The sequence below is a fragment of the Leptomonas pyrrhocoris genome, assembly GCF_001293395.1.
Source record: "Leptomonas pyrrhocoris isolate H10 chromosome Unknown, whole genome shotgun sequence".
Classification (NCBI taxonomy): domain Eukaryota; phylum Euglenozoa; class Kinetoplastea; order Trypanosomatida; family Trypanosomatidae; genus Leptomonas; species Leptomonas pyrrhocoris.
Window position 1 is genome coordinate 21,312 of NW_015438360.1, and position 25,645 is coordinate 46,956.

The 25,645-nt window shown below is 55.8% G+C and overlaps 8 protein-coding genes across 13 annotated transcripts; all 8 read right to left on the reverse strand.

The window, feature by feature from the left end:
* On the reverse strand, nucleotides 1-1,890 carry ABB37_02464 (putative protein kinase; the record flags this gene model as incomplete). The annotated part of the gene is made up of 1 exon (XM_015799456.1): nucleotides 1-1,890. A coding segment is annotated over exon 1 (1,555 nt), but the record flags the coding sequence as incomplete, so codon positions are not given.
* Nucleotides 1,891-3,670: 1,780 nt separating this feature from the next.
* ABB37_02465 (putative mitochondrial mitogen-activated protein kinase) lies at nucleotides 3,671-5,075 on the reverse strand (the record flags this gene model as incomplete). Of its 4 annotated transcripts, none has more annotated exons than XM_015799460.1 (1): nucleotides 3,671-5,075. In XM_015799460.1, exon 1 carries the CDS (start codon nucleotides 4,511-4,513, stop codon nucleotides 3,671-3,673), a length of 843 nt encoding a protein of 280 aa, XP_015661062.1. In that variant the 5' UTR covers nucleotides 4,514-5,075. The 4 variants fall into 4 exon arrangements, with proteins under 4 accessions (XP_015661062.1, XP_015661061.1, XP_015661060.1 ...); XM_015799459.1 differs by having other exon boundaries at nucleotides 3,671-4,825; XM_015799458.1 differs by having other exon boundaries at nucleotides 3,671-4,812.
* A 913-nt stretch (nucleotides 5,076-5,988) lies between these two features.
* Nucleotides 5,989-7,330, reverse strand: ABB37_02466 (aminopeptidase putativemetallo-peptidase Clan MG Family M24; the record flags this gene model as incomplete). Its single annotated transcript, XM_015799461.1, has 1 exon — nucleotides 5,989-7,330. The coding sequence occupies exon 1, from the start codon at nucleotides 7,138-7,140 to the stop codon at nucleotides 5,989-5,991; it is 1,152 nt and encodes a 383-aa protein (XP_015661063.1). The 5' UTR covers nucleotides 7,141-7,330.
* Nucleotides 7,331-8,579: 1,249 nt separating this feature from the next.
* ABB37_02467 (hypothetical protein) lies at nucleotides 8,580-14,140 on the reverse strand (the record flags this gene model as incomplete). The annotated part of the gene is made up of 1 exon (XM_015799462.1): nucleotides 8,580-14,140. The coding sequence occupies exon 1, from the start codon at nucleotides 13,065-13,067 to the stop codon at nucleotides 8,580-8,582; it is 4,488 nt and encodes a 1,495-aa protein (XP_015661064.1). The 5' UTR covers nucleotides 13,068-14,140.
* Nucleotides 14,141-15,493: 1,353 nt separating this feature from the next.
* ABB37_02468 (mitogen-activated protein kinase (MPK9)) lies at nucleotides 15,494-16,983 on the reverse strand (the record flags this gene model as incomplete). The annotated part of the gene is made up of 1 exon (XM_015799463.1): nucleotides 15,494-16,983. Exon 1 carries the CDS (start codon nucleotides 16,715-16,717, stop codon nucleotides 15,494-15,496), a length of 1,224 nt encoding a protein of 407 aa, XP_015661065.1. The 5' UTR covers nucleotides 16,718-16,983.
* Nucleotides 16,984-17,933: 950 nt separating this feature from the next.
* On the reverse strand, nucleotides 17,934-18,571 carry ABB37_02469 (hypothetical protein; the record flags this gene model as incomplete). Of its 2 annotated transcripts, none has more annotated exons than XM_015799465.1 (1): nucleotides 17,934-18,571. In XM_015799465.1, the coding sequence occupies exon 1, from the start codon at nucleotides 18,423-18,425 to the stop codon at nucleotides 17,934-17,936; it is 492 nt and encodes a 163-aa protein (XP_015661067.1). In that variant the 5' UTR covers nucleotides 18,426-18,571. The 2 variants fall into 2 exon arrangements, with proteins under 2 accessions (XP_015661067.1, XP_015661066.1); XM_015799464.1 differs by having other exon boundaries at nucleotides 17,934-18,535.
* Nucleotides 18,572-19,836: 1,265 nt separating this feature from the next.
* ABB37_02470 (putative mitochondrial putative ADP/ATP translocase 1) lies at nucleotides 19,837-20,905 on the reverse strand (the record flags this gene model as incomplete). 2 transcript variants are annotated; one of them, XM_015799467.1, is made up of 1 exon in its annotated part: nucleotides 19,837-20,905. In XM_015799467.1, exon 1 carries the CDS (start codon nucleotides 20,788-20,790, stop codon nucleotides 19,837-19,839), a length of 954 nt encoding a protein of 317 aa, XP_015661069.1. In that variant the 5' UTR covers nucleotides 20,791-20,905. The 2 variants fall into 2 exon arrangements, with proteins under 2 accessions (XP_015661069.1, XP_015661068.1); XM_015799466.1 differs by having other exon boundaries at nucleotides 19,837-20,840.
* A 1,085-nt stretch (nucleotides 20,906-21,990) lies between these two features.
* Nucleotides 21,991-25,304, reverse strand: ABB37_02471 (putative GP46-like surface antigen; the record flags this gene model as incomplete). Its single annotated transcript, XM_015799468.1, has 1 exon — nucleotides 21,991-25,304. Exon 1 carries the CDS (start codon nucleotides 25,138-25,140, stop codon nucleotides 21,991-21,993), a length of 3,150 nt encoding a protein of 1,049 aa, XP_015661070.1. The 5' UTR covers nucleotides 25,141-25,304.
* Between the last annotated feature and the right edge of the window lie 341 nt (nucleotides 25,305-25,645).

Genomic DNA, 25,645 nt, shown 5'->3' on the forward strand with positions numbered 1-25,645 from the left:
TGGTGTGCGCGGTGCGCGCCGCAGAGCCGGAGCGGCCGCCGGCGGTGGCGGTGGTGGCCGTTGCCGCCCGCGACGGGGTGACGCTGCGCACCGGTGTGGTGCCGCCTGCCCTGGCCGGGGTGCCGCGGCGGACGGCGGCCCCACCTGCGCTGCGAGCCAGCGGACTCCGCCCGCGCACTCCCCGCGTGAGGGAGGGGCGGCGCGGGACGGAGCCGTTGCTGCTGCTGTCGCGGCTCGCGGTGCGGTGGCGCATCGTGGCCCCACGCGAGGGGGACGACACGCGCACAGCCGTCGAGGCGGGTGAGCGCGTCGTGCGCGGCCGCGAGAGTCCGTTGGGTGTCTGCGCACGACGGGCTGGCGCCTGCGCGTCGTCGGGTGCCGCCTGCGTCTCCGCCGCGCGGTCCTGCTCCTCGCGCAGCGCCGCCACCTCGCCCTGGAGCTTCGCCATGCAGAGGCGCAGGCGGCGGGCCTCCTCGTCGAAGCGGGCGGCGGCGGCCTCGACGTCGGCGGAGATGGCGCTCGCCCGCAGCTGCGCCGCCACGACGGATCCGCGCTGCACCACGACGTCAGCTAGCCACGGGTGGTTGAGGGCGGCGTAGAGGGGGGTGCGCTTGCTGGGATCCTTGTTCAGAAGCGACTGCACAAAGTCCCAGGCAAGCGGGGAGATGCTCGACGGCTTCGGTAGAGGGGTGTCCATGATCGTGCGGAAGACCTCCTTCTCCGTCGCGTTGGATCCGGGCGAATACGGGAAGCTACCGGACAGCGTGATGTAGGTCACGACACCGATGGACCACGTGTCCGCGTTGAACCCGTCGTAGTGCGTCTGGGTAAACTTCGCGTAGAACATCTCCGGTGCACCGTAGCGCGGAGTGCCGATGACGTCGGAGCACACCACCCTCTTCCCCAGCAGACGCTCACACCCAACGTACGGCATCATGAGAGCCGTCACATCGAGGGGATCTTTCGGAGCATCGCCGGTGCACACGCCGCGGGAGCGCTTCGCTAAACCGAAGTCGGTCAGTTTGATTTTGTCGTCCTCGCTCACGAGCAGGTTCTCCGGCTTGATGTCGCGGTGGATGATGTCGTGCAGGTGGCAGTGCAGTACCGCTTTGATTATTTGATAGGTGTATTGCTTCGACTTCTCCTCAGCGAGCTTGCCGCTAGAGGACTGCAGAATGAGCTCGCATAAGTCACCGCATTGCACCTTCTCAAAGAACAGGAGGAACTGCTTCTCCGTCTCGACGTACTCGAGAAAGGTGACGACGTTCTCGTGGGGCGGGATGTGGCGCAGCACGTCGATCTCGCGCTTGATTTCCGCCATGGCCATCTCCACATCGCCCTTAGCCAAAGAAATGAGGTACTCCTTTTCGATGATCTTCACGACGTACTTCATGCCAGGACGCGAGCCCGGGGGGAGGTAGGATCCTAACGGTGTGCACACCTTCACCACGCTGTAAGCTCCACGGCCCACCACATCCTTGTCCTGAATGCTGTACTTCCCTTCTACCACGATGGTGTCCTCTCCATCCGCCCCACTGTCGCTCGCCGGCTGCATTTTGTGCTTCACCCTTTGCTGTGTGTGTTACCGCCAGGCGGAGAACGTGTCACGCGCTTGGCCAAGCCACAACGGAAAACGGAACGGAGCACTCGCAGGAGGTGCGTGGAAGGCAACGAAACAGCAGTGCCGAGAGAGGTAAATGGAAGTGCGGTGGCGTGCGTTCGTATCCGTGTGTATGTATGGCACAAGCACTAGAGAGGCAACAACGCTCGACGGACAAGAACACAAAGCTCAAGGCAAAAAAAAAGGGAAGATTATTATATGAAGAACCGGCCTTGGCGGGTGGCACTTCTCCAATGTGTTGCCAACTAGCAAACGCGGGAACGGTTTCCTTTAGTAGAGAAAGCCAAAGAGAGAAGAAGAAGGAAAGGAATGGTATAGAAAGCAGGTCACGTCAACGATAGAATATGGAAGTGTAGCGCTACACAACACAAACAGAAACAAACAACCTGCGGGTGTGCGCACACGTCCTTGCAAAAACAAAAACCTAACAGAAGAAAGTACCGTTTGCAGCGAACGGTGCTTTCACTCAACAGTATGCGACAACTGTGAAGCGTCGCAACACACACACTCTAGACGGTGCAACTCTGTCCGCGGAAGGCGGAGCACTAACGCGTTCAGGCCTCCGTGCGCTTCTTTCGCATCGCGTTGTTTTCCCGTTTTGTTTTTCGAATGATAAACAAAAAGAACAGGAAAAACAGGAAGAGAAAGCAGACCTGCCTTCCTGTTGCAGCTCCCCAATTTTACAAAACAGATTTCCTTGCCGTTGCTTTTCTCTTTTCCTTTTAGTACCAATACCTGTTATCCCTTCCTTAAAGGGGAATAGCTTTGATCACGTGCGCAACAGGCCCAGTGAAGAGGAAAAAAACATGTACAGTGCTTCGTGAATGCAAAACAATCAAAAAGGCCCACTTTTGAAGAAACACTTGATCGCATCGCCAACAAACAAAATAGCTCCTTCCCGGAAAAACAAGAGGCACCGCACCCGGAAAGGAGGAGAGACAAGAACATAAAACCCCGCCATCCACGCAACAGTGAACACGAGAGCAAAGCAAATGCAAGCTGCGCTGCAGCAATCACACTTACACACCTACGCGTCTCGCTTCTTCAACGTGGACACCCGTGACCTTTTTATCTCTTCTTTCGCGCCGTCATGCATCAGAGCGATACGCACGCCGCCTGCCATAGTCGGAATAGGTCCTGAAGAAACACCCACTCGACCACATTTGCAGGTGCGTCATGCTTTACAGCGCGGCCCCAGAACACCAACAAAGGAAGAAACACATATATGAAGCGAAACACTTTTGAGCCCCGCGTGCCGCGATCATCGTAGATCAGCACGCACAGACGCATCCCAATGCACATGGCTCCTGTTGAGGGGAGGAAAAACCGTCACACGAGCGGCAAAGCGCGAAAATCCATAACAAGAAACCCCTGGGGTTTCCGTTGGCATCGACAGATTCGTTCAACGCAAGAAACTCACTGCAGCACCCGCAGTGAATTGCGACAAAAGAGACAAATTCAGAGACGAAATCAAACCAACAGAAAAAAAAAACGGTTTCATCGACAGAAGGAGCCGAAAAAGCACTGCCAGGTAACGTGAGAGAGACGAGAACAAGGGGAAGCCCACGGACTGAACAGCGTGTATGACGAAAAGCTGAAGAAAAAAGAGGCTACCGTGCTCATCAGGAGACAAGACATGTCACTATGTAATAGCGTGCAAATAAACAAGAAAAAAATATACAAAATCGTGTGTACATCTTTCGCGCAGCAACACGCATTTTCTCTTTTAGAGACCTCAGTGTTCCTCTACTGTCTTTCCTCGATCCCTCGCCAATGCAGTTCGTGTCAATGGACAAATCAGAATGTGGGGGTAAAGCATCAGCTGCACTACCGTCCTGTGGAACCGAGTTCGCGTTAAAGAAGACAGGAAGCGAGTCCATTTTTTGTCTGTGTCGTCCGCCTGTATACAACAGTCGAAAAAAAAAAGGAAAAGATACACAAGCCTGGACTTCAACTTGTGCGGAGGCCAACCGTTTACCTCACGCGCTTTCTCTCTCTCCTCATTTTCTGCCCTCGGCACCGTGCACTCTCGATTATCTTTTTTCGCTTTTACACCTGCAAGAATGGATGCTTGAGAAGGGTGGCTGCCGGCGGCCGCTTCGAGACGTTGCGCTCAAAGCACAAGTCTAAAAAGTTGTACGCATCCTGCGACCCGAGAACGTTGGGGTCCCTCGGCACCGCGTCGGGCCACCCAGTCGAGAGCGCCAGCTTATTCATAATGTGCATCACGTTTGCCATCGGCGTCCAGGGCGTGCGCCCGGTGATCATCTCTGCCACGGTGCAGCCAGCAGACCAGATGTCCGCCTTGAAGGGGTCGTAGCCGTCCTCGTCAGTGATCACCTCTGGCGCCATCCAGTACGGCGTGCCCGCCAACGTTGCTGTCGCCGCCTTGCGCAGGGTGCTGTGCGTGTTCATGATTTTTGCCTGGTCAAAGTCGGCCAGCTTAGCCGTGCCGGTGTCCATCGAGATGAGAATGTTGTCGCCTTTAATGTCGCGGTGCGCCACCTGGTTGCTATGCAAATACTCCAGTCCGAGGAAGATGTGGCGGGCGTAGACGCGCACCACCGGGTACGGCAAACACGCGTGCGGGAGACTCTTCATCAGCGACGTCACCGAGCCGCCCGTCACGAACTCCAAGTAGACGTACAGCTTCTTCGGCGTGCTCTCGGCATCGATGCGGCTGTGCAGATAGCGGATAATGTTAGGGTGCGCCAGCTTGCGGTGGATTTCCACCTCCGTGTTGGACGGCGCGTCGTCCGACAACTCCAGCACCTTCACCGCAACAAAGCGTCCGCTGGGCAGGACACCTACAAAGACGGAGCCGAAGCTACCGGCGCCCAGCTTTTTGCCCAGCGTCACCTTGAGCAGTTCCTCTGTAGAAATTGCCGCCATAATTGGCTGCTTTTGTAGGTGCGTAGGTTGCGTCGTGTTCCGAGGTGTCTTTGCGGCCTTGCCACGATGCAAGTCACAGAAGGAAGCGACAAGAGGACCTCAAGGAATGAAAAGAAATAGAAGAGGAGAACGATAAACCTCACACACACGCGCGCACACCGAACGTGCGAATATCTGGTAAACAAAGTCTGACTGTTAGTATATATATATGTACGTATGTGTATCTTCGAGAGTTCAACCGTGCACGTGGGTAAAGAAACCGCCTGCAGTCGAGCGCGTGTGGATGTGTTTGCGTCCTCTCGAAACGTCAACTCATGTGAGAGAGCGAGAGAGCACAAGAGACGGACAAACGAAACAGCAAGAAGGGGTGGAGAGTAGAACAACGGCTACGCGCCTTGCGTTGCACCGCAGCGAGCGTCTACCAGAAACGGTTAATCACCGCACGAAGACTTGAGTTTTGCAATGCCACCTTCATGTGTCTTCTTGGGCAACTGTGAGAGAAGCGTGGTCAGAAATTCCAATACTGAAGCCTCGCCTCACCTTACCGAACTCCGCAACGTACTACGTTAGAATGTCACGAGTGCGCTCGAGAGAGGGAAAGAGATAGAAAAGAGTTAAGACGAGCCAACACGACGGCGCTTCGCCTTTCATAATGAACGTTGGACAACGTCAGTAACCGAGTGACGCGCTACTGTTCCTCTCCACATCACCACACCGCACCTCCCATTCAGAGGCGTAAGTCTAACAATAACTTGTGCACGTTCATGTCTTCATGTTTTATGTACCTAACAGTGTCTTCTTCTGTCTCCTTTAGAGACGAGGCATACACAGCGAAATCGCCACAAGTTAACCAGACGACTACGTTCAGTCGCAGAAAACAAAAATAAGGAGAAAACGACACATTTTCATTTCTTAGTTAGACCTTTAAAAAAAGGGGGGGAACACCGTTGAGAAGAGTGGAGCGCCGTGCCGAACCGAACTGAAGCGAGAAACCGCTCTCGCCTCACACAAAACACCCGCACCTTTCGTGTGTCTGTTCCCTCCTTGCATTCGTCGCAAATCACAGAAGAAGAAAAAAGAAGAGAAAGACTTCGTACACCCTCCCCATCTCCGGTCTTCTTTGCGCTCGCCCTTCCTTTTCCGTTTGTTGACCTGTCCTTCCATTAACCTCTTATTCTCTTCTTTCTTTTCTTTTTGCGCCAAGGCAAATGGCTGCTTCTTCCTCCCGCTCACTCGCCCTGCGCGTCCGCATTGGTAAGACCGGAAAACGAGGGAAAGGGCGTCACAGCTTGGAGGCCGGTGCGTCCCCGCCCATTTCACACACTACCAACGGAAGGCAAAACGAAGAAACCACGCGTCATCGATCGACCTTGTTGGTGCACCTTTCTGAATGGGACACAATCTGCCTGGTGTTGAAAGCGATCGCAAGAATGGGGGAGAGTAGACCCTGCCGCCATAGAAGCGCCGCCGCTGCGTTACTCCGCCGCCTTCTTTTTCTTCTCCTCCAGCGACAGAGACAGCTTGTTCGTTGCGAGGAGCAGCTCGTCCGTGTACGGCTCCAGCGCCGGGGCCGTCTGTGCCTTCAGGCCGGTGATCGGCTCAATCTTCTTGTTGTTGATGAGCAGCGTGATCTTGAAATGCGCGACCACCTCACCGTCCTTCTCAAAAAGCACCGGGTACGGGATGACGGCGTCGTGCTTCGCCATCTCGTTCAGACCCAGACGCGCCTTCTTCGTTTCCAGATTGCGGATGGCAAAGGGGAAGGTGGCGTACTTGGAGTCGATCTCCTTCTGCAGCTCCTTGGCGCTCTCCATCTTCACGGAGTAATTAGAGTCTAGCGCGACCTTGTACACGCCCGGACGCGCATCGCGCTCCTTCAGCTTGCCTTTACCGGAGGTCATGACAATGTCTACCGTCCACACCTGCGCCTTCTCGAGGTCGTAGTCGTGCACCATGTGCTCCGCCACCTTGCGCTGCGGGATGCAGCGATAACCATCGATGATGTAGCGCTTCATCATGTGCGAGAGCACGCCGTCCACCGGGGTCACCTTGTAGTGCTCCGCAGCCTTCTCGATGACCTCCGTCACCTCGTAAACGGTCGCGCCGGGGCGCATCTTGCGTATCGCCGTGTTCAGGATGTTGTACGCTGCCGCAATCACGCGGGCCGCCTTCTCATCCTTGCCGAGTTCGTTGTCCTCCGTCACCTGGATCGTGTGCGCGACGACAGCGCAGTAGCCGTCAACGTGGATGCCGAGGTCGTAGTGCACGACATCGCCAAGGTGGATCTCCTGTGGAGTTGCCTCGTCCGCCACCCCGGGGCTGTTGTGGCAGACGCAGCTGTTCACGGAGATGCAGGTAGGGAAGGCGATGCCCTTCTCAGCCCCCTTGAACATCGTCTTGACCTTGGCGGTGATGGTGTCGTCGCCGAGGCGGCACAGGTCGCACACCTTCACGCCTGGCTTCGTGGCGTCGATCAGGACACGCAGTGTCTCATTGCACCACGTGGCCGCTTTCTTGTAGCGCATCACGACATCGGAGTTGTTAATGGTGGTGTCTTCCTCCTCCTCGTCTTCCTTCTCCTCACCATCGTAGTCCTCCCATTCCTCCTGGTCGACGTTCTTGGACATCTTGTTGTGGTTTTTTTTTAATGTTGCCGCTGTAATGTAAAAGAAAGAATGGAAAACTGATGTAATACTTCCTCTACTACTATGACAGGTACAGGGCCAGGCTGCTACGGACGTAGTCAAGCTAGATTAGATGCACCTGGGCCCTGTGTGCGTGTGTGCGTAGTGGCAATAGCTAGCCTAAAGAAAGGACTTGATGTTGCGAAATGACACACACGTATCAGTCATTATTATTATTGTTGTTGTTGAGCGATGTGTCGATGAGTGTAAGTGTGCGTGTCGCAAACAGAAGTGTTCAAGGTAAGGAGTAGCGAAGAGGAAAAGTAGAACCATCAATCATGAAGAGAAAAGAAGAAGAAAGGAGAGAGCCCGGGGGCGTCGACGAGGTTCCTCCACAACGGTCCGTCAGCTGTATCAAAGGCAAACGAAAAGCACTAGCAGCCATTGAGCCAGAAGCACACTAAGAGAAGGGGGTATACGCACACGCTCTACACGTACCACGTACCAATGAACCGGAAAGGAACCAGCCTATCCGTCGATCCTCCATTTCGCCTCTGTAAACTTGCGCGCTTTGCGAGCATCGTACGGGAAGCACCAACAAAACAAGAGAGCACCTCTTCGAACTCAAGTTGCGCCTCTGCGCTTTCCATTTGGTGCGTACGTGTGCTGTACGCACATCAACGATAAACCACCGTACGTGGTATACACCCGCGTGGACGCCGAAACACACAGCAGACATCAGCACAGCGTGCCGCTCTGCGCAAAAGGGGAAAAAACGCCTCATCAGAAACGACGCAATCCCTGAAATAAAGAAATGAAAACATCGCACGGCAGCGATGGACGACGCGAGAACAACGCGCGAGCCAAACTTGAAAGAAAAAAAAACGAAGAAAAGCTCTGTTTCGTTGTGTCTCGGGGAAAGGCAACGGCAGCGCAACTGAGGTATCCCCGCCGTCCCCCCGTACGACACGCATTCACACCAAAAGAAAACAAGACAGAGCCGTGACCGGTATCGAAGGTACGTAAGTACAGAGCAGAGCGTAGTGAGAAGATGCGGAAACAACGTCAAAGAATGCGTGTTAAATGCTGCTTTCGTTGCTGCCTTTCGTTGTTTCGTTCCAACGACTTGAAAAAAAAAAAGATGCAGAAAGCAGGCGTGTGCTTCAGTGAATGAATACCGCGCCGATACTCAACGTGCAAACAGGAGCAAATACTAAGGAAAGCGGAAAATGAGGGGGAAAGCGCCTCGTGCGGTGTGTATAAATAGCAAGCGTGCATGGGAGGGGTGGCAACAAAGGAAAGATGAACAGTGCAGAAGACCAGGGCTTGCATGGGCAACGAAGAGAGAAAAAAGGGGGTGCAGAAGAGGAACTTCATAGGGGGCTCCTTCTCTCTCTCCACGCACGTCCCTAAGCACCCAGAAGCCCACTTGCACAGCACACCTACTTCAGGTCGTCATCGCTCGCGGAGGAGCGCGTCGCGGGCTTCTTGTTCTCCATGGCAAACGTATCGTTGCGCAGCGGTGGCGAGCTGCCCATGTCCTTCGCCTGCCGCGTCGGCGGCTCGTCGTCGGAGTCGTAGAGCGGGTTGGCTGCCGTGTCCTCTGCGCGTGGCACAACGGAAAGCGGAATGTCGCTCATTGGCTCCTCCTTCTTCGGGCTGCTTTCCTCCATCTCCTTGTCGCCCGCACCGCCGGGATTGCGCGGCGGCGGCGAGTCGCCCGCCTCGGGGTACACCTGCGACTTCTTGTCCCCCTTGGAGCGGGTGAGGGTCGGAAGGGTCTGCTGTACCGAGAAGGCCACAAAGCCCACCGTCGTCGGGGCGACCACCACACAGAAGAGGGCGATGCTCAGCCCGGAGAGGCTGTTCACGGTCGTGCTCGAGCCCGACGTCTTCAGGCCGCGCACCGGGTACGCGGCGATGGGGCTTTGGTCCGCGAGCAGCACGCCCTCTACGGTGGCCAGCGCAAACACGGCGGAGGTGTTCTCCTGACTGTACGCGTAGAGGGGGAGATCGGTGTCTGCCTTCAGCAAGCTGTAGAGCTGCTGCGTCGGTGCTTCCGTCGACTGGGGTGCCGCACCGGTGGCCTGCGTGGGGTGGATAAAAAGCTCAAAGGCGTTGTTGCCGAGTGAAGCGACCAGCACCGTCGCCTCCGGCACCTTCAGCACCTTAGAGGCGTACTTAACCAATTCCTTCTTGCCCACCGCGTACTCTAACAGGTCCGTCGAGGTGTTCAACGGGAGAAAGGACAGACGCAGCGCCATCGGGGCGTCCGTCAGGCTGGTACCGACCCTGTTCAGGACGAAGAAGGCGTCCACTGCCACGAACGCAGGGTCGATACTGCTGGAGGCGGTGGCGCACAGCTTCACAAAGACCTCATCCGTCGCACCGGCGGCAAGGCTCTGCGTCAAGGTGGCGGGCATCGTGATCCAGCGCTGGCCCAAGTCGTCCGTCTCCACCGTCAGCACGGCCGCCATGTCAGGAGCGGCGCCGCACTGCGGTGTGTCGTCACGGCTGCTCCCCTTGTGCAGTGCTACACGCGTGATGGGTGGGCTCGCGGGGTCGGTGAAGAGCACCCGCGTGTCTTCCGGCGCGGCATAAGAGAGGGCGAACTCCGGGAGGTAGTACAGGGAGGCGAGGGTGAGCTGCGTGACCACGACGGAGCGGTGGCGGTGCTGCTCAAAGGGCAGAGGCGACGCTGTGGCGCTAGAGGTGCCGAGGGCGTAGCAAGGGTAGAGGACAGCGTTGGCAGCATCCGCGGGTGCCGCAGCGATCAGCGACGCCTCGACTGTGACGTTGGCGGTGCTGGGCGACACATACGTGAGCGCCGTCGCGTACGCGGGGCTAGCAGTGCACGTCTCGTCGTTCCATACGAGCTCGAACACCATGTCCGCCGACGACCTAAAAGTTCCGATGACCGACCAAATCGCTGTCTGGGTCTGGTAGAGGTGAATGCGGTTCTGGTTCGTCACCGTATCACCGGTGTTGATCGCCTCGGCGCGGTAGACCTTCACGACGCCGCTGATCACCTTGATGTAGGTGTCGGTGATACGGGCCCAGTTGATCCCGTTGTAGGTACACACAGCGTAGTAGGCCTCCGTTTTTGTGTAGAGGAAGTTGCTCATGTCTATCACCGACACCCCATCCGCGTTGCGGGCCACCATCACGTCAGACCCGGAGTGGCGGTCCTGGCACGGCGCGTCCCACGGCACGAAGCCGACCGCTACGCCGGAGACTTCCGTGGAGGGGGTCAGCGCCACCTGCGGGTGGTTACCGAGCACTACCGCGCCCGGCCCGTAGGAGGCACCGTCGTCGGCTGATATCGCCCACACGCCGAACTCCTGGCACTGCGAAGAGGCCGCGTCGATGGCGACGTAGACGTGGTTCATCAGCGCCAGTGCCGCCGCCTCGTATAGGTTGCCGGACATGCGCACCGTCAGACTACCAGGGAGCTCGAAGGCGCCGTCGAGACGCGCCGGCCAGACGTTGGTATTCACGGCACCGTTGCATACCTGAATGTACTTCTGCTCCGTGTGAAGGCCGCACATCGACACACTGCCGCACGGCGTCCACTCGCTGCCCTCGATGCCGGCGTCGAGAAGCCAGTTGCTGCGGGCCAACTCGTACGGCGCCATGGAGACGGTGGCCCCGGTAGACACGAACATCGAAGTCCCCGGCAGGCTGTAAATGCCCGCGCACACTGTGTAGACGCCCAAAGAGGAGGTCGGGTAGGTGATGAACTGCTGAGTGCCGTAGGAGCTGATGGGGGAAGTGTGGCCGTAGGCGCAGCTGCCGTCTGCGGAGAAGCGGACGGCGATGTTGGTGGCGGCCGACGAGGACGTGCCGCTGTGCACGGTGATGGGGGCCGCGTCTTGGCTCGGGCCGGAGGAGAGCACAAAAGTGTGCGAGGTGAACTGCGTCGTTCCGGCCACAGACACAAGCCAGTGGTCCGGCTGCACAACCACGTAGTCGACGCGCAAGTACTGCTGGGCGGCGCACAGCACACCGTACGCCTGCCGGAGGTACAAGGGGTAGGACACCTGCATCACGCTGTTCGACACACCCTGCGTCGCCTCAGCCGACTTCGCTTGTTGGCAAGCGGCTGCACGCGCGGCTGCAGTGGCCGCGGCGCCAGCCTTGACCGGAACGAAGCGGACGGCGACGTAATTTTGCGCCAATGTGGCCCTCACCGCTGCGTACGCTTCCACCTCTGTCGAGTCTGCAGGGGCGCGGATGAACTCCGTCAAATTAACCGAGCCGCTGCTGCCGTTGAAGATGGTGAGGACTAGGCCAGCGGTGGTGACCGTCCTCACCGGGGCGGCGCGGACGATGGTGACAGGTGCGCCGTTGTACGTGACAGCGAATTTCGTCTTTGTCAAAGCGCGACGCATGCACACGTGGAGACCAATGTGCGCCTCGTCCGTCGTCACGAGCAGCGCGCTGGGCGTGCCAGCAGTGTCGACGGCGCTGCGGAAGGTATTGAAAGGAAGAAGTGATATGTCCGCTGTGACAGAAGAGCACGCCGACGACGACGACACAAAGGCGGTGTACGCGCCTTTGGCGAGAGATGTCGTGGAGCCGCCCAGCAGCGTCACGGGAATAGGCGCGGAGACAGGAAAGCTGGCGGCCGTGGTGGTGGCGCCGAGGCCTTGTATGGAGAGCGCGGCGATCACCGTGTTCCTGCCGTTGTACGATGCACAGATACTCTTGCGGCCGGAGTTGACGCGGCTGACGTACGACGCAGGGATGACAAATCGCAAGTCGTGGCGCGTGAAGAAGTACGGCAGCGGCGACGGCGACGGACTACACGCGCTTCCAACAACGCCGTTGTTGATCATTGTGAAGCTAAGCGCAGAGGTGAAGGCGAGAGAGACGTCGGTGGTGTACGGCACCGTCGTCCCCTCGCCCGCAAAACGGACGGTGGTCAAGATCTTGTCGGAGCTTCCACCCGCCTCCTCGCGGATCGTCACGGCAGAGTGCATCTGCTGTAGAGTGGTCACGACCGGCATGATGCGCAGTTGCGCCGTGACGGCGGTCGCCGTGGCCGTGCCATCAAGCGTCACGAGGTGCAGGGCGTAGCTGGCGATATCCGAAACGTTGTACAGGCTGTATGGCACGTGGAAGCCAACCGAGACGGTGGTGGAGTCTGTCAGGAGAGCCGAGACCGGGCCTGACGCCCCGAAGCGCAGTGCGATGACGCTGTTCTCGGTACATAGCGTCCGCAGGTTCTGGACGAGGCTGGCAGTGCCGGGCAGGTAGACGACGTTGGCCGTGAAGTCCATCACACGGATCGTGGTCACCGCATCGAAAATGGTGTTCTTCAGCGCTTGCATGACAGAGGGCACGGTGGGCCCAGCGGGTGGGGTTGGAGTGGTAGTCGTCGTGGTGGTCGTCGTGGTGGTCGCGGGAGCAGCGGTGCTGGTGGTGGTGGACGTGGTCGTGGTGGGTGCTGCGGTGGGCGGGACATCGTCGCTTGAGACCGAGGATGAAGGGAAGGGAGTCGTCGTGGTGGACGTCGTGGTCGACGTGGTCGTCGTCGTGGTCGTCGTCGTGTCTGATCCACCGCCGCTAGTGCACAGAAACGTGAAAGACGACACGTCGCCGGAGGCGAGTCCCCACTTTCCGTTGTACCGCAGCAGCACTTGGTAGTTGCCGTTCGCAGGCACTACAAACGAGCTGGGCTGCCACGTGATGGCGTCTCCGCTGTCCCACGCGAGCACGCCGCTTGACACGTGGGCAGGGAGGACGGCGCTGCGGATATTGTTTGCAACGAGAAACTGCGTCGCCTCGTCGTTTTCAGCAGAGGAGTGGACGGTGTAGCCGGCGGTGCCGCTGCTGCATCCACCAACCACTGCCACAAATGTAGCCTGGCATTGCGCAGCCAAGAGGATGGCAGCTAGAAGAACCGCGAGCGTCCTTATTAGCATCATCTTCGTTTTCACGTTTGTACGTCCGATGATGCCTAATGCGTTCGAGAACGGCCGAGCAAAAGACGGATTTCTTTTGATCGCACGGCTTATATTTATATATATATATAAATATGCTTTTCCTGCCAAGCGTACTCGTCCACGCGTCGCGGAAGCTGAGACGAACAACACTGTGTAGATGTGCGCACAAATCCTCTTCTTTTTCCTTCAAGGCAATACTCGGGTCCACAAAGCGAAGGAAAGCAAGCCCGCGAAGAGAAAAGAGAGAAGAGCGCGAAGATAAAATGCTGAACACCTGATGTGCAACGCAACCGCGCAGAATATGAAACCGGAAATGTGGGCAATCTGTCCTGAAGATATACGTATATCCGCTTTTTAAAATAGGGGAGAAATAAATATGCGACGAACCACTCAAGAGTTCCCTTCACTCTACACAACTCTCTTCAACCAAAGAAAAAAGAAAGATCCGTTGCAAAGGCACACACACACACATTCGTTTAATGGGGAAGACGATTGGAATTGCGGCTTGTGAAGTGACGACGTTCGTGACCGATGGAAGAGAAAACAAAAGGAGAAAACGTCCGGTGCGTTTTCCGTGCGCTGGGATGACTGGAAGTCGCTTGAGGAAAGAAGAAGGAAAGAAAAATCTTTCGCTAGTCGGTGCAAGAGGCCAGGTAAGAAAACGTCGCTCTTTTGGTATAGAAAGCGCCACGTAGGTCGTGGAAACGCGTGGTGTCCACAGCGATGATAGGAGCGAAAAGGACGTGGCACACGGAAAATGCGGCTGTTGACTCCGTCTTTTCCCCCGACTTTAACTATAAAGTGCAGCGCAGCTTCACCGACGGACAAGTTACCGGGCGGCACCACCAATAACGATGACACACAGAGTTGCCGTCCTCAACGTGGAAATATCGATTCGTTTTCTTCCCACGTCAAACACGTTTGCATCCTTTCCGTGAAATAAGCCGTCACAGTTTACGCCCTACTTTGGTGCCGTTGTGTAACGCGGATGACGAAGAGTTATCGCTTGTTGTAAGCAGCAGCGCTGTTGAGCCAGCTTCAGCTCCCTCAGCAACTATACGCGATGGTGGGGGGGAGCAAAGGAAAAACATAGTGGTTCAAGCAGGGGTGTTGCAAAGCACAAAGTTGAGATCGCAGAAAGGCGAAGAAGGAGAAGGCCAAAGGGTAGTATTCGGGGAAAAAAAATACGTTTACTCGCGTTTTCTTTTGCATTGGCCTCCAACAGGTAGCCCCTTGCGGTGAAGAAGGTCTTAGTGGCCCCTGACAAATGAATCGAAGTGTTGACGTTTGCCCGTGATGAAAAGCCCTGACGCCGGGTAAGATGGAAGTGCGCCACGGAAGGCAACCATGAAAGAGCTTGTGTGTGTGTGTGTGTCCGTGTGAACGCTTACCCGACAAGAACTCTGAACTGAAGCAGTAGCCAACACAAACAGTTTTTGGTTACTTAACCTTGTTTCCCCGTTGGTTCTTTAGCCGCTTCTTGTTGCTGACGTCATATCCGTTGCGAAAGAAGAAAGGCTGCCCTCTCCCTCTTTCTTCGCTGCAACTCATGCATCTTTACTTCTTTTTGAAGTGATTTTTCCTCAATACCACGTCGTCCAAACATATACTTATATATTTAGGAGAGGAGCAGAGAAACACGCGCACGCACACGCACACACGTCGGCTGTGTGGCCAAACCTTAAAGAAAAAAATGCAGGCAGGAAAGATAGAACAAACAAAAACATCACCATGATCATCAAAATAGCCGAAGTTCGATTAGCGCATATGGAATCGATCGGGAACGCTTCCGTAACCACGTTTATTCACATTTTTTGTTTTAAACTGCCCTTGACGTCCATATAAGCAGAAACGCGTAGGAGGAGGCAAACACCAGACATGCTTGCGTTTTTCTGTCTTGAGACAAAGGATGGTAGTTGATAACTGCGGGGCAGAACAGATGACCCAGAATAAAAAAAGGACGGGAATGGGATGACAGATCCGCAAACGCAACCACTGTGGATGAACATCGAGTAGAAACAAGAAGAAAACTCACAGTAAATAAGTAAAAAAGGTTTCGCGAGTTCTTGCGTGTTTACTTTCATTTCCGCATTAAATAGGAGAGAACTCATAAAACAATGGAGAAGCCAAGACCTGTCATACATTGCATCGAACAATTCCACCGCCCGAACTCAAAGGAAAAATAAATATGGAATCCGATACACCCATCAGAAGGCGGTCTTTGAAAGCAACAAAGGCAAGAAGTCGTACTAGCCGGTGTCACCTCGACGGCGTTCATCAACACACCGGTGACGCAGACGCACACGCCTTGTCTAACGCACAACAAAAAAGGAGCACATTTTCATCCAACACAACCGAAGTCAGAGGACAGCGAAAAGGGGAGAGCGAAACTGAACGAAAAGCTGCCTTTAGAAATTGAACTCATCGTCACTGTCGACGGTGTTCGACATGGAGGACTTGCGTTGCTGAGGAGCGGAGCGGACAACGTTGGCGCTGGTCACGCTGTTCTGCAGCGCGCTACTCCCCGCAAAAGGGGTGATCGTGCTATTGGATGCGATGGGGCTGCGGTTACCCTGATTGAACAGGTTGGCGTACTTGAACAGGGACCCGTTGGACGTGGTGGGCGGGGGGCTGCTGGTGCTAGTGAGTCCCACGTTACTCGCTACAGGCCCGGTGGCGGCCCCACTCGCGGCCATCTGAAACGGATTGTGCGGCTGGCCCGTGGCGATGCCGGAATAGAGCGCGGAGCTGCCGCCGCTGCCGGTGAAGTACGGGTGCTGCAGGCACTGCGTCGCCGTCGGCCGCTCCGCCGGGTTGAAGCGCAGCATCTGCTCCATCAGGTCCACCGCAGCCGGCGGCGCCGTGGAGAGGATTAGGTGCAGTGGGGTGGGGGCCACGGTGGGGAAGCGCATGTTCATGCGTCGGGCCAGCTGGTACCCCTCATCCCACTCACTGGGCGCCGGAGAGCCCAGCACGGAGCATATCTTGAAGAGCTGGTCGCTCTCCGAGGTGCCGGGGAAGAGAGGGCGGCAGAGGTACAACTCCGCGAAGATGACGGCGCAGGCCCAAATGTCAATAGGGGAGTTGTAGTGGGTCGAGTGGAGCACCAGTTCGGGCGCCCGGTACCACCGCGTCGACACGTACTCCGTGAAGGGCGGCCGTGAGCGAATCTCTTTCGCGAGACCAAAGTCAGCCACCTTTACCACGTCGCCAGAGATTAAAAGGTTTTCTGGCTTCAAATCGCGGTGCATGAAGCCGGCCTTGTGGATCGCCTGCACCCCTAACAGGGTCTGGCACATGATACTACGAACCTCTTTGTCACTGAAAGCCATAGAGCCACTCATCTGATCCGCACGTTGGCGCTGGATTTGGAAGATGTTCTTCTCGCAATACTCAAAAATGAGAAAAAGCTCCGTCTTTTCGCGCACCACTTCTTTCAGCTTCACGAGATTGGGATGCTGCACCCTCCGCAGCGATTGGATCTCACGCAGTTGCAGACACTCCTCCCAGTTGTGAAAGCGCTGCTTCATCTTTTTAACCGCCACAATTTCGCCAGTGGTGGTGTTCTGGGCTTTGCTCACGGTGCCGAACGAACCGTCGCCAAGCTGGCCAATTACTGCAAACCGATCCATGATTCAGTCACGACAAATGAGGTCTTTTAAACAGGGTGCGAAAAAGCTCTCCGACGCAGTTGCTGCGGCAAGTGTCGTGACGCCGCCTGAGCGTATCTATTTTGCTGTCGTCTACAACGAACGCCTCGTTGCCTCGACGGCACGACAACTGAGGAAAAGGACAGAGACAGTGATACAATATCGGTGCTCTTTCTGCTATTCTACGTCCGGACTGCACTGTGCACGAAGCAGGTTGCGTTGTGCAGCAATGACGATTGTGTTGATACTTTACTTTTAGGGGGTGTAAGGGCAGCAAACAAATGCGTTTCGACAAGAAAAGGTCCCAAGAGAGCGGTCCCTCGTTGTGACCGGCAGGAGAGAAGGGAGGCCAGAAAAGAGAACTGCAAAAGAAGCAATTTCCATTTCCTTCGGCACAACAGGCTGGAAAAAGTGAAAAACACAACAGGCTACAAGCAGGCAGTGTACAAGCCATGGAGACATTTTTTTCCTCCGCCACCCCCACGCAATGAACACGATCGTCGCAACTGCGGCCCACACACGCAACACTCTTAGAGAGGCACTCCTTCCCACTTGTACTCCCTCTGTGCCAACTGTTGTCGCGGTGTTGGCGCACCGTTGCCTTCGTTGTTGTCGACATTTTGGAGGCCTTTTGAAATCCTGCTTGCTCTTCCAATGATACGCAGAGACAAACGTATGGGCAATGATGACAAGCAAAGTCAATCATTCACTGAGAGAGCGGGAGCCTAGGACAGAAAGGAAAAACAATGTGTATATACGGCATGCGTTGAGACCGCGGAGAATCAAAAGCGGGCTGCGGAACAGGAAGAGAAGAAAAGCCCTCTCCACCGCGCTTTCTGCACCGCACCCACAGACGTGACAACACAAGCGCATCCACCGATTATAAATGTAGGAATTCCCTTAGCTCGGTGTCGTCTCACCGACGGGCGCACAAGACGTTTCCCATTACAGGAAACGAGAAGCGAGAGCGACAACACACGTGCAATCGATTGCACATCATTGCAACCTGCAACACTTTTCGCCACCCATACACGCACGAGATCGCAATAGCGGATGCGCGTTCCCTTTGCAGCGCAGCACTTTGGATGCCACACTCGGACGACGACAATAATAAAAAAAACGCGCGCGCCAAGCAAGCGATCGGAGGGTCTCGCTCCTCCGTTGTCTCCGTGTGCGTATGCGGGTGTGTACACGCTTTTTATTCCTGTGGCTTTGGAGTAGGACGGATCTTGCCCATCGGCTCGCCGGCCTTCGCGCCACGCAGATGCATACCGAGCGCCTTCTCCATCTTGACAATGACACGCTCATCCGGCACCGCCTTGCCGTTCTCGTATTCCGCCACAACAGAGGCGCGCTCCGAAATTCGCTGGGCGAGGTCTTGCTGAGACCAGTTGAGGCCCTGGCGTGCCTTCATGATGCGCACACGCAGGTGCGGGTCAACCTTCTTCACCTTCAGCGATTCGTTATCCTCATCCAGCTTCTTCGCGTTGGCGCCGGCGCTCGCGGCTTGCTGGTTCGCCTGCTGGTGCTCCTTGCGCTGCACCTGCACCGCCTGCCCGCTTTGAATGGCGCGGCTGGCGTCGCGCTCATTCACGACACGCGGTTTTGCCGCGGCGCCGGCGCCGCGCTGCTGGAAGTTGAAGCGCTGCTCCTCCCAGTCCTGCCCGGCTGGTATCGTTCCCTTCGGCATGTTGGCGGTAGGAGACAGCTGAACGTCACGCACACAAGTAGAAAAAAAGAAACGTTAATTCAACTTTCTCTGAAAAGAAAAAGTGGTAGATGGAACGGCGGCAAAAACACTTTTCGACAGAGAAGACAGTGATGAGACGGGTATTCTAGCAGCATTGCAGCAGAAGAGGAGAGCGCAAGAAAGAGTTGTCAATACCTGTTACTGTACACGCCGTGGAATTCAGCGTTAGGGATAGAACCATTCAAGCACTTCTTCACGTCATTTTTCAGCTGCATTAAATCCCTGTTGACACGACAAAGATGATCATGATTTTGATTGCGTCGCAGGGAGAGCCCTATTGATGCCGCCATCCACATTCGCGAGTGAGTGCCCTCGGCGCATAACATGTGTGATGCTCCTTCTCAAGGAAACTGGCATGAACACGGTAAGTGATGATGAGCGTGGTTCTTGAGCTTGGCGAGACGCATCTGTAAAGGAGAAAAAATGTGAAGGACTAGGCCGACCACTTTTTTTCCTTCATTTTGAAATGTGCAACTTCGTATTTTTAAAAATTCCTTTTCTTGTATAATTCTAGTGATCACTACTATAATGACGCACGACAGAAGGAAATAGACAAAGAACCAAAATGACCAGTGCGTCACAAACGATATGGTGGAGGGAGATCGTCTTATCCTGGCGAAGCGCACGGTGCGTTCTTAATCTTTTTTTTTATCTTTATTCTTCAGAGTAACCTACTTTTACCTATTCATGCTATCTTTCCCCTTTTCAGCGGAAATCTCTGCATCGGACTCGTCGTGCTCCGTCTACCCCGCAGAGGACTGTGTTGTTCATGGAAGAAGAGAGAGCCTGAACGTCTCTCGTGCAGCCCTATCTATTCAAACATCGCTAGTTTGGCAAATATAGAATTATTCAGCTGCACGTCAACGTACACAGTGAGTCGCCCAGATAAAGAGGTTGTGATGCGCAATTGCACGACGAACAACGTCAAAACGAACATCATAATCCACCCACAAAAAAAACTCCGCGAACACGCACGCGGTGAACTCAACAAAACGTGCTGCTTATAAGGCTTTTAGTTAAAGAGCATCAACGGACAACAAAAAACGGAGTTAGAAAAGGCAAAAGAAAGTGACACTGGTGGGGATGTGCAAGGACAAAAGAGCGGAAGAGACCGACAACCTGGAAAGTGCTTCCGTGCTAACATTACCGACACGATATTCTAGACGGTTGTAACGCGGTCAAAATTTGGAGGATGTGAGCTGGAGGAAAGACTCGTTGGATCGCACGTAACACCTTGTGACGCTGAAGCCAGCGGTGAGGAGAGGAGGAGAACCGGTGCTTGCTGCGTCTCACTCACTGGCACCTCCCAAAGACGGTCGACTGGAACGCACTCATCAAATTACACACTCGCTTAATCCTTCTTCGCGCGGTAGCGGATGTAGTACGGCTTGATCGCGTCCACGCCGGACAGCACGAGCGCACCAGCGATACCACGCAGAATGTTCGCGCCAGCACCGCGGAACAGCGACATGGTGCCCTCGGTCCGCACGCACACGATGAAGCACTCAAACGAGTTCTTGTAGTTCTTGCCGGTGCCGGACGTCATCATCATGCGTCGGCGCACCGTATCCAGCGGGTACGAGATCAGGCCGGACACGATCGTCACAATCCACCCGAGCAGGAAGTTCACAATGAAGTTGTTCACCGGCAGCATCGGCTGCAGTGTATCGTACAGGCCGAAGTAGAAGCCGCGGTACGCAACGATGCCCACGCACGACACGCAGAAGCCGCGGTACAGACCCATCAGACCGTCGCTCTTGAACGTCTTCACGTAGCAGTCCACCATTCCGTTGTACTGGCGGGCGCCGCCCTTCTTTGCAGACTTCGTGTCGTTTGCCAGGCGCGTACGCACGTAGTCCAGCGAGTACACGAAGCACAGCGACACAGCGCCAGCGAGACCGCCGGACGCCATGTTGCCCATGAACCACTTCAAGTAGCCGTCCTTCTCCTTCTTGAAGTTGAACATGCGCTTGAACTTGTCCTTGAAGGCGAAGTTCAGCGCCTGCGTCGGGAAGTAACGGATCACGTTCGACAGGTTACCGCGCCACAGCGAGTACACGCCCTCCGACTTCAGCGTGCGCGTCAGGCAGTCCACGACGCCGTTGTACGGGCGATCCAGCGTGCCCTGCTTGATCATCTCACCCTGGTTCTGCACGAGCAGCTTCACACGCTCGATGGGAGCGGCGGCCGTCTTGGCCACGCCAGCGGCAACACCGCTGATCATGAACTCCTCCCAGAAGCCGATCTTCGGAAGGTCGTCACGAGACATCTTCTTTGGCGCGGGGGCGGAGTTGGCAGTGGACATTGTAAGCTGGAGTGTATAATGTGGAACAACAGAGTAAGAGAGGTGAGAGCTGTCAACGTTGATGCCGCAACGAGCAAACAGTGATGTAAAAAAGAAACAGCGAAGTGGTTTGGGCTTACACAGCAACAAAGAAGAAGTAGGCACACACGACAACAAAAAAAGGAAGCGAGATGCGTTGCCCATTGTGTAATACAGTCGCGTGAGTTGCGCGGAAAAGAGAAGGCGAGAGACGTCAAGGAGAACAAACGGCCGATGGAAGTGCAGAGGATAGTGATGGAGCAGAGAGGCCAAATCTCCCTTTGAATCACACGGGAGCCTGAAAACGCACGCGAAGCGGCAACATCCTTGTATCTCGCAGATATCCACAACTGATGGACAAAGCCGAGGCGCACCCCTTCCAGACCTCTATTGCTTTCGTTGACTAAACGCATTTAAACCGAGCAGACAACACGGTGTCTCACACGCTTGATTCATGTACGTTGCACGCAGGCGGAGTTTCAACATTGGCTTCTTTTCTACCTGCCCTTGCTTTTCTTTCTTGGATGTAGTACTTCCTTGATCGCCATCTCGTCTTTGAGTGTCTCTTTGCGTAGACGACGGGTTGCTCGGAGCAGCGACACGGCCGTCTGCCCCACCCATGAAGACGTCGAATGACACAAATGCTGTTCGTAAGTACTAGAGCGCTGTTCGAGAAAAAAGCAATGCCTCTCCTTTCTTTTCCCTTTCACTTCATTGAAGGAGCTAGGTGAGTGCTGGACATGTACAGATTAACTCGAAGGTACGGTAAAACAAAGTTAGACCCGTCAGCGGAAGAAGTCAGGGAGCTGGACACAAGAAGAAGACTTCGAAGAAAAAAGGATCGAAGAAACAACGCACCACAGCAGAAGATTCGTTTCGACTGCTTCGGTTCGAAGAGACAAGAAAGGAGAGAAGAAGAAAAAGGGGCGATTGCGTTCGTGAAGGAAGTGCGCGATTCCGACTTGCGAGGGGTCGGGGAACACGCGCAGTACAGCAAGATGGAAGAAATAGTGTGTGTTAGTGCAACAGAAACCAAAGGTTAGAAGGTGGTCACTGAAGTTAAAAAAAAAAACTCTCCAGTAGAAGTACGTTAATCGCTGTTGTATAAAGGAAATGGGAATAAAGCGTTTCGTAGTACGGGTGGCCTTTTGTGAGGTCAGCTCAGAGCTGCTGGGGCCTTTACTAGAGGGGCAAGGTCGCCACAAGCAGCACCAAAACGTGAACAGAAAGAACACCGTGCAGCCCCGGCGTGTCGTTGCCAGAGTCGACTCTTTCAGGGTCTGCGCAAGAGGGGGGCCACGAACAAACCGACGCACAGGTGTTCGATGCTCGAGGAATGGTGCCGAAGGCACTGAGAAGTGCCTCTGGTAACACGTGGCCCTCCAGCCATCTGCTTGGCGCACACGCACACAGCCCCGCATTTCCTTCCAGGCTGAGCGTCGTGAGGCCCGATGAGCCGAAGGAACCCCACTCCTCGCTCAACGCACCAGCCAGCTTCGAGTGCGAGAAGTTCATAGAACGTACAGACACCAACATATTGGCCGACCATGGAGGAAGCGAGCCGCACACCAGCGTCTGTGCGACGGAGAGGTGGCGAAGGTTGTGCATGCCCTGCCACGACGTTGGGATGGCCGACTGGACGGAGGTGTTGCTCAGATCAAGATACAGCAGATTCGTCAGCATGCCCCACGACGGCGGAAGCGTACCGGTAATCCAGGGATTGTCGGAAAGGTCGATCGTCCGCGCGGCGACGCCGCCCCTGAAAGCGGACGAGAGAGAGGGCAGCGAGCCTTTCAAGCCGACACCCTTGAGGTCCAGTGCAAAGCCGTTGCTGCCGTTGTGAAAGCGGCATGAAACACCTGCGTAAGAGCAAAATTCGTAGTCGCTCCACGTCGCGAAGACCTTGATCGCCTGGCTGCTGGTCGCGGCGTCAAGGTCGACGCTCAGGTGCCTTTTCATCAAGTCGAGATAGTTCCAGTTGACGTCCATAAAGTTGAGAAAGTTGTCGTGAAGGAGCGTGCACCGCATCGCATACCGCCCGCACGCGTTGGAGGCTTGCCCACACTGCGCCGTTGCGGCGTCGTTGTCTACGCCAGCCACCAGCACGTTGTACGGCTTCCAGCTGCTGGGGATGCAGCCACAGAACTTATTTTTGGTGACGTTGAAGAACTTCAGTTGGGAACCAAAGCCGCCGAAGCTGTCGCTGAGCCCGCCAAGCATGGAGTTCGCGCTGGCGTCGAAGTATTTGAGGTTGGGCATGTTTGCGGCTCGCCAATTTGGTAGTCCTCGGCACAGCCTCGACCCGGCGATGAGCAGCGTCTCAAGGCTCGACATACCCTCCCAAGTCTCGGGAAGATCGCCGCGCAGGGCGCAGCCGCTAAGGTCGAGGGTGCGGAGGTAGCTCAGCCTCCCCCACGACACCGGAAGACTGCCCGTGAGGCCGCGGTTGTTCGACATGCTGATCGACGCCACCAGCACGCGCGATCCGACGATGTTGGCGGGGAGTTGCGGCAGAGTGCCGACAAGCTGTGCGCCTGGCAGTTGAATAGACAACTCATTTACACCGTAGACCGACCGAGCGCAGGAGATCCCTTTCCAGGTGCCATCACAGTAGTCCGCGGACGCGTCCCAGCTGCTCAGCGGAGCAGGGAAGCTGTCCCGTAGCGTCTTGAGAAACTCCGCCGTGTCAGTCGCCGCAGGTCCGTCAGCTGTCGCGTCGCACTGCTGGTTCAAATTGCCGCAGCCGTTGAGGAAGGCACAGGCGTCGGCCGTACCAGCCGACAGCACTGCACTGTCCAACGCGCGTAGCAAGACGGGTTTGCCACGCCACGAGTTGGGCACGCAACCGCAGAAATTGTTGTTGCGCAGATCCAGCGTCTCAAGCGGCAGCGCCGCCCACGACTTGCTGAGTGCACCCCCCATTCTGTTGTTCGACAGATCGGCGTACCGCAGCGGAGGGTAGAAGGTGGCGTTCCAGGCAGGCAAGGGACCGCAGATGCGCGTGTGGGTGATGGTGAAGTACTCCACGTAGCGGAGCGAAGACCCCAAGATGCGGGGGAGGACGCCTACAATGGCCAGCGAGGACAGCTCCACCCGCCGGGCTAGCGACAGAGCCGCCGCCAGGGACGAAGGCAACGTGCCCACCACGCCGGAGTTGCCACGCATGATGAAGGAGTCAATGAGCACCGACGAGTCACCCACAGCCGCAAAGGCGTCTGGAATGGTGCCGGAGAGGGGAAGCGCAGAGAGGTCCACGCTGATGCCGAGACCGCACGCCATGGGACAAGAAACGCCCGGCCAGTTGCAGTAATCGTCACCGCGCCAGAGCGAGACGGCGTGCTGCATGAAGTGGCTTGATTTCAAAATGTGAAGAAACACTTCGGTGTCATCGTTGAGTTTCGTGGGAGACGTGCAGGTGTAGGCACGGCATTTGGGTTTGCTCATCACAAGCCCCACATTGGCGCGTCGCGCGGCCTGCATGAGAACCGGGACAGCACGAAATGAGTCCGGCACGCACCCTGTGAAGCCGCAGCCTTCAAAGCCAACGTACTCGAGATTCTGCAGCCCGGACGCCCAGACTGCGAGGTCGCTGGGAAGCTCCTGCGTATCGGTGTCTCCAGGGCACGAAACATTGAGGACGCGGAGACGCGGAAAGTACGACGGGCTTGACAGCTGTTCCAAAACTTGCTTGGCGCCCGTCTCGCCCAGCTGGAGCACCTCAAGGCCTCCCATGTCCCCGCCTAACGTATTGACACTCATCTTTCCCACTTGGGTGTTGCGGAGGTCCAGTACAACGAGCTTCGTCATGCCCCTCCACTCGTCGGGGATGTCGCCGCCAACTTTGGTGTTGCTCAAGTTGAGAAACTCCAGGTTGTGGAGGTCGCCCCAATCGTCTGGAAGGCTGCCGTCGGTGTGCGTGCCGCTAAGATCGAGAACGCGCAGATGAGAGAGCCGCCTCCAATCCCTACGCAAACCAGCGGCGAAGTGTGGGTTGAACGAGATGTTGATGGACTCAACGTAAATCAGCGACCCATTAAGTTGGTTCACCTGAGGGTACTGCCCCGTCAAGTTCAGCTCAGAGAGTTCAAGACTCGCCATTCCCGTCGTGGTGTTGCATGTGATAAAACGCCAGAAGCAGAAGGAAGAGAGGGGTGTTGTCCATAAAACGCCAAGCTGAGGAATCTGCTCCCTAAAGTCAGCAAGAAATGCAAGCGTCGAGTCACTAGTACCCGCCTGCGCGAGAGGCGCACACAGAAGCAGCTCTGAGACAAGTACAACACATAGGGCAAACGCGTTCGCAGCAACCGAGGAAAAGCATCTTCGAAACAGCATGCTAGTTGTTTGCGCTAGCGATATTTCATAAGTGGACACTCTCGCTCTGCGTGTTTCGACGTGCAGGAAAAATAACTGACAGAGTTTTAAAAAAAAGGGGAGGGAAAGAGTGTTTTTTTTTCCTCCCCCGGAGCACGGTTCTTATCGTTGGGTGTCAAAAGCGCTAAGACTCGAGGAGATGAGGGGACGGTGTATAATGTTGATGAATAAGGAAGGACACACCGCACAATACGTCCGTCCGTTGGGGATCAGAAACAACATGTTTACGTCAAACCCAACAGAATAAAACAAAAGAAGAGAGAGAGAAGGGAGTTAAAAAGAGTAGCGCAAGTAGAGTAGATGTTCTCGGAATCAGAAAAGAGAAGGGACAAGCATAAGCACCGCTTAGAGGACGGATGCGTGCCCAACAGCGAAAACTCGTCAACGCCAATGCACTGTCAAGATGCAAAGTGCGTGCGGTCTTCGTTGTTCTCATCACATCAGAAGCTGCGCACACCACCGCATG